Source organism: Hyposmocoma kahamanoa, unplaced genomic scaffold (genome assembly GCF_003589595.1).
Source record: "Hyposmocoma kahamanoa isolate Upper Pololo Valley unplaced genomic scaffold, ASM358959v1 66, whole genome shotgun sequence".
NCBI classification, from domain to species: Eukaryota; Metazoa; Arthropoda; class Insecta; order Lepidoptera; family Cosmopterigidae; genus Hyposmocoma; species Hyposmocoma kahamanoa.
This window is the reverse complement of record NW_020653854.1, coordinates 9,455,558-9,462,723: the sequence shown is the minus strand read 5'-3', so window position 1 is coordinate 9,462,723 and position 7,166 is coordinate 9,455,558. Positions and strand designations below refer to the sequence as shown.

At 35.1% G+C, this 7,166-nt stretch overlaps 1 protein-coding gene across 1 annotated transcript; it reads left to right on the top strand.

Annotated features, from left to right (window-relative positions):
- The first annotated feature begins 389 nt into the window (after positions 1-389).
- LOC113231744 (cysteine-rich venom protein TEL1-like) lies at positions 390-5,046 on the top strand. Its single transcript, XM_026466243.1, has 6 exons — positions 390-524; positions 1,730-1,838; positions 2,593-2,714; positions 3,705-3,965; positions 4,141-4,336; positions 4,559-5,046. Exons 1-6 carry the CDS (start codon positions 450-452, stop codon positions 4,849-4,851), a joined length of 1,056 nt encoding a protein of 351 aa, XP_026322028.1. The 5' UTR covers positions 390-449; the 3' UTR covers positions 4,852-5,046.
- The last annotated feature ends 2,120 nt before the right edge of the window (positions 5,047-7,166 follow it).

Sequence of the window (7,166 nt, the reverse complement as noted above, 5' to 3'; positions counted from 1 at the left end):
ATACGAATTGTTTTCAGTAATTTGTTACCAAAGATGATATCTCCCATTGGTATAATAATGCAAAATAAAAGTCCATAAAATGAAGTCATTAGTATGTAAATGATGAACAATATGCAAATCTTCACATCAGGTGGTAAACCGGATTTAGTAACGATCTAGTTGTCACCTATCGTTTTGTCAATATTTTATCATCATTAACGTTTTTCTTTTGCTTTGGAGGCTCCATTGGTAATTCAGTTCAAAAATTATGTTAAAAGACTGTATTTTCTTTTTAGTCTGATGCCAGTTCCAGTATATTTGGGCAACTGTTTACACTGTGTTTTTATGTTTGACATTTCTTGTTAACTCTGTATAGAATCTTTTACAATTATATAAAAAATCTTTTTCACAGAGCCCTTCTTCGGATTTTTATAGGATGTTTTTAAAACAAGTTGTTTGTATCCACTTGTATGACAATATTTCCCATTCTGCCCTACAGAGTGTATTTCACCGAGGTCTATCAAAAATTTAAGATCTTGATAGAGGTTTGTTAACAAATTTTATTTGCTAATAAATTTATAAGTAAATAAAAAATATAGGGCAAACGTCATTGCACATTTCAGTCGACCATGATAGAAATATTGAGCAAATAAAACGGATCTCTAAGTTACCTACTTACCTATTAAGAGTACATTATGATTCGTATTATTCTTTGTCCTTAAAATATTTACTTACCAATCAGCAACCGATTAGCGTAAGGAATAATCGATTTGACTTTTCGAGCTTTGTTTGGATGCTAATACGTACGCTAATTTATTAAATAAAAATAATGAACGTAATGAAAATGGACAGCCTTAATTATACACCTTTTTTAAGGAGAAAATGCATGTATCGAATTTCAATCAAAACCATCGATCAAAATAAGATTAACGACATGATTAATATCATCAAAGTGTCAAGTAAACCATCTCCACAAATTTCCTGATACCGACCACCACAGACTTAAATGTCACATAGATATTTCAATGTTAACCTTATCCTTTTCAAAAGCTTGAGAAACCTTTGACACAAAAAAGGGTGATTACATATTACTTATTCTTTCCTTGTTTTTTAGCTGCCTATAATTTCACTTAAAGACCACTTCCGTCCCGACCAATATCTGTCAACATATTTCCACGTTCGGCTGGGACACATCACAAGAACTGGATTTCATTGACAACCACCGGGTGCAGCATAATGAGTTTTAAATTATTACAACAGATAAAAAGTGGCCGGTCGATGTTCCTTGAACCTTTCTTCGTTTCGTAACTGAAGACTCTACACGGTCGATGCCTCTAGAAGTACTGTTGATGCGGTCGTAAATATTGACAGAATTGGTGTTATAAATAATTGTCTGGAAGAGAATAGCCGATATGCTGAGATTGATGTCGGGGAATTTATTTTGGGTGATATTATAATTGATAGGGCAAAAGAGTGTTATATGGTGTGGTGTGCATGAGTCGCAAGTCGCGTGCGGTAGGGCGCGATGCGCAGACGCAGCGGGCGGCCGGCGACGCTCCGTCTCCATGGTAACGCGGCCACGGGTACTTAAGCGTGCTCGAAGTTAATTCGCGCACAGATAGCTAAAGCCTGTTGAGCGCGCCGCACATAGTGTGACGGATCACCGGCAATAACTCAAGTTCGACGTTTCGTAAATTATAAGTGAACATAACTTTAGTTACGAATCTCAACTTCATCGTGTTAATTTCAGTTAAAGTGCTGTGAAAACATAAAGTACAATATGATGTCCTTAGTGTTGTTTGTTTTGGGAGTACTCCTGGCTGCAACAGAAGGCCGCGGCTATGGAAAAACTGTGATGAGTAAGTTTTTCAAAAATATTCAGTATCTAATTAATAAATCATATATTTTACAACTTATTCAAAGTTTATGCGATCCTTACTGTTTTTAAAAATTTTTTTGCTCTATTTTTTAAATATCAACAAAATCTTAAGTCAAAAACTTTACTAGGTTATTTATTTTTAAATTCTTTTAAATTTAATTAACTTTTAATAAGCGTAAATTAATAAGCTTAAGTTGGATTCTTTTTAAGCTCATTCACTAGGTTGCTCTAAAATTTTAACAATATAAGACCGTATAAAAAATATGTAAACTTTACTAGATTGTATTTAAGTAAAATACAATATTTCTTTCTTCATAACATTCACGGGTGGCATCGACAGAGGACGAACTACAATAATAATTTATTGATTTGAAAATCTGTCCGAAAAATGGATACAAATATTGATTTGATAAACAGTAATTTCAACTCATAATGTCAATAAATTCGATCGCCGCCAACCAGTCTAGATTTTGTGGACAAGTTTTACCTTAAATTGATGACAACATTTGCATACCCTTATGTAGCAAGATCGTAAAATTTTATTAACAGACACCTGTATAGCACGCACCAGTGTAATAAATCAGATAAATTCGATGGATTATGAAATCACACGTAGACAAATGCTAATATACTCTTGACAGGGCTCTTGACAGGGCCATTTATATCCATCTATTTTATTACTTTTACATTAAAGTTGAAATCTTCAAGATGTAATGATTTTTTTTTTGTTATAGGATCTGGAGGATTGACAGCGTATGACAAACAAGCTATCGTGGATGCACACAATCGTCTCAGACAGTCTGTTGCCTTGGGACAGGTCTCCAGTCAACCTCCGGCAGCAAATATGTTGGAAATGGTAAGTAATACCTGCTCAGTGAAAAAAGTTTTTTTTTATGATACCAAGTCACGGGACAAACGAGTCGTTGGCATGGTAGTAAGCGACACGTCTATACATAGCAGCTACAGAACTTTAATGCGCAAAGATCTGCGGGACATTGCGCCCGTCACCCTGAGATATAGGTTGACAAGTACCATGCCTGTCATTTCACCAGGACCCTTAACCTTCAAAACTGGAACGGCAGACGAATTTGGAATTACTGCTTGGCGGCAGAAATAGATAGGGTGGCAGTACCTCCCTGGACGAACTCTTTCCCAAGGAGCTACTTAATAAAATAATTTAGTTGTTTATTAATTATCTGAAAAATTATACTTTGTTAAGACTTAAGAGTCTGTGTTCGATGCATTGTCAGAAATTCCCAATGTATTTGCAATCACATAAAAAAGGAACACGGTATTTTATACTAACACAGTCATCAACATGCTGTTCGAAGATCTATATTAAATCAGTCTCATTATAAACTTAATTGCTACGTCCTTCCGTAAAATTTATTGCATCATGTTTTAATAATTTCAAAGCAAGATAAATTAGTTTGTCGTGACATTAGTCAAATTAATCAGGTAGCAAAGTGTGAACTTTTAAACTATGGAATAATATAAAGTCACAGTTTTTAAATAAACGATGTAGAAGTTAAAATTTATGTAAATTTTAAATTTCAATGCCATATTACTTAAGCAACTGAATAAGCCTATGATTTATTAAATAATAACCGGTCATAACATATGGAGCCATGGACGTCGTATAAGTCTACTGTCCCTCTTTTGGTAAAGAAAGTAGTTCAGGGAATCACAAGGTAACTTTCATGAGCAATGCAATCATCTTCATTTGTATATTAAGGATTATATATTTAAGGATTATTATAGGTATTATTTAAGGATTATTATAATGAAGATGATTGCAAATAGTTATTTGAATAGTTTTACAATAGTGTTTTTTTCTGCCTTAAAGGTATGGGACGAGGAATTAGCTGCTACAGCTCAACGTTGGGCTGATCAATGCACCCCGGCTCACGACAGGGCGTCTCAACGCGAAGTCGGGCGCTGGCCAGTAGGACAGAACTTGGCGGCCACCTGGACCACTCGTCCTCCAACTTCGGCTGAAGATTCGGAACCTGACTTCATAAAGCAAATCAACGCTTGGTTCGATGAAGTCCGCATCTACTACTTCAAGCCTATTTCTGGCGGACATGGCACTGGACACTACTCTCAGGTAAAAATCTTTACAATTACACGTAGCATTTCCATTTTTAACGCCACATTTTGCATGTTTTGTTCAATAGTACTAAAATCGTCGTAGCTTTTTAGACGTAATATTGTTGTTACTTTACTTTTCTTTTTCCAAGCAGTAATAGCATTATATTTATGAATTTGTTTACATTACGCAGTTGATTTGGGGTGAGACGTCCCATGTCGGTTGCGGATTCACCTTCTACTACGATCCTTCTCGAGGCTACACAAAGCTGTATGTCTGCAACTATGGGCCTGGTGGAAATGTGATCGGTTCAAGCCCTTACGAAAAGGGTCATCCCTCTTGCAGCAACTATGGCCTCTCCGAATCCAGAAAATATTCTGGTCTTTGCTGTAAGTACCGATTTGTAATTTTTAATAATTTTCATTAATTATCACGTTTAACTTGTTCTCAGATCGCATAACCGACTAAACCAGCCATAATATTGTTCTCTCTCAGTTTATTCAACAATATTTTATGTGGAAAATCTTTTACAATTCTGAAATTTAGTATCATGGTCTGACACAGTGCAATAACAAAATATTTAACTAATTGGTTGTCTATCACCTTTACAGCGGCTACAGCCAGCTATACGGCCAGCACGAGCTACCAATCTGACAACAGCTACATCTCAAATGTCATCCCCGACAGCAACACCGACTACAACTACCAATTCAACAATCATTATTACAACCAATACGAAAACCAGTATCAATACCAATACCAGCAACCTTCTACCTTTTACAAAACGGAAACAACCGAAGCTTCAACCTTTAGGCCACTTATCAGCATTATCAAAACTGCGACAAATTTGTTCTCAAAACCAAAATCATCGGGATTCAGATTCGGCACTGTGTACGAAGTATAAACTCCCAGACACATATAACTTCAGTTAGTATTTAAATTAGTGACTCAATGTTACTTGACTGATATTCGAAATCTCATGGAGTTTCGGAACAAGTAGATAATTTGTTATTCCTTGGTTTTACAAGGAAATTGAATAAGATTTTCACTCCATTTTAAAACTACGAAAATCTTGTGAAGGTCTCTGTATGTAAAAACTTCTGCTGTCGTGAATGACCTTTTAGTATTAAATGAGAATGAACGAGTGTTGTTAAATAGATTGTAATTATTTATAGAGATATTTAAATAAAATATATCAATAATTATATCTGATTTTATTTTGTGTCTGCATTCATTCATAACACATTCGCTCACAGATTAACGACTTGAATTAAGGTACGGTCAACAGTACATCAAACTATACATTTTTGTTCCAATATCCGCCTCCAGAGCAACGAAACAAGATCCGTCAATGTGTAGCATGATATGCTGCCGTCCGTACCTACAGGCATAACTAGTATACATGATAAATATCGAGTTCTTAGGTTTTCGCGATTTGTACACAATGGAAATGAACTATTTTTTAGATATAAATCGCGTATATTTATTTTTTCAAACAAATCAACGTTTCGGGCCTTTTACAGGTCCTGTGATCATGGCTAACTAAGATGATAAAGTCATCTACCACTTATGTCTAATATTAATGCCAAACCACCCTATTTTTCACTATAAGCTTATATATGTACTGTCATAAAACAGCATTACACAACTATACCTCCACTGAACACTACACCAACTTAATTTTGGACCTGCTCTGTTTTCATTTTGTATTTTTTTTTCACAAAATTTGGTTTTTTCCAATTTTGTTTTTTGTTTCTTTGCACAAATTCGGGGAGCATAATATTAGTAAATAAATATGACTGTTTACAAAAATAAAAGAAAATGACCAAAAAAAAAGTTGGCGTATTGTTCATTGAAAGAATCAATAAGATCCCGCCATTAAAAAATATGTGATAAGTCATAATTCGACATTAGCGTTCGATCTTTTCACACAAGTATTATTATATAATTCACAAGGTCAAATTTAAACAGCGTAGGCGACGAAAACAAATACTAAAAATCATAAACTAACAACAAAATTAAAGAATCATAAAACTAAGAATAACAGTAGTAGTTGTAGCCTAGTGGCATTGGATTAATACAACGCTTGTTGATAAAAATATACAATGCAACCGACAACCGGATTATAACTGAATTTTACAAGTAGGAATATACAATGAAAACATCAAGTAACTTATGAAACTGACTATGGACATCGAAAAGAAGCTAGAACCCCCACCGATAGCAGGCGGTCTGGAGACTGAATGTTGTGTGAACGTATTGGTAATGTGGATCTTCCAGAAGACGAGCACACGTGATGCGTTTGAATGTCATACAGCGATGTTCTTTCACAAAGTGTTTCTAAAGTTATCAAAGTAAGTATATGGCTTACAGTTTATATATATATACACGCACGTCAAAATGTAAACACGAGTGATGTATAGGCGAAGGCCGAGTATTGCGAAACGCGGGAAAACTAAAATCCGTTGCCCATCGTACTTAAGTTGCAAAGGAAAAGTGTCGAGTAATAGGATCCAGATTCTATTAACCAATGTAAAGACAAGGAGACGGACGTCTCTTGTAATTGTCTAAAATAAATGTCTAATGCCCAACTAAAACTACTTTTATTAGGTAATGAATTTTACAGTGTAGACGCATTTCTTTCGGAAAAAAAATGTCATTTTATTATTTTTCTTAAGAATTGACGCCGTACTTCATATCAAGCCAATGGCATACACTGTAATGTTTGCCATCGTGGAAAAAGGATTTGCCAATAACCATAAGTTCCCGCCGATTATTGTTTAGAGTGCGTCAGATGCACTGAAAAGTATAATGGTACATTGTGCGAGGAGATTCCTTGCGTGCTGTGCACCCCAATGTGGACAATATATCGTGTTTATTTATATTCTTTTAGCTCTCTTGTTCTAGAGTGGCGACTTAATAAGCAAATGTAGTATAGGACGCCCTGTGGCAAGATGGACAGACTACCTGAGAAAGGTGAGTAGGAGCGGCTGGATGTGTGCGGCATAGGACCGAGAAAATTAACATGCATAAGGTGAGCCTTGTATCCAGCAGATATATTATAAATATAGATAGATTGATTAATAAGTTATAACTATGCTGTGTACAAAACGAATTAAGACAAAAATAAATAAAAAGAATTACGTGGATTGTTGTCGTTTGGATTAAATATCTATTTTGTTATTTTTCGCTTTTTAGTGTAGTGACTTTTAGTGGTTT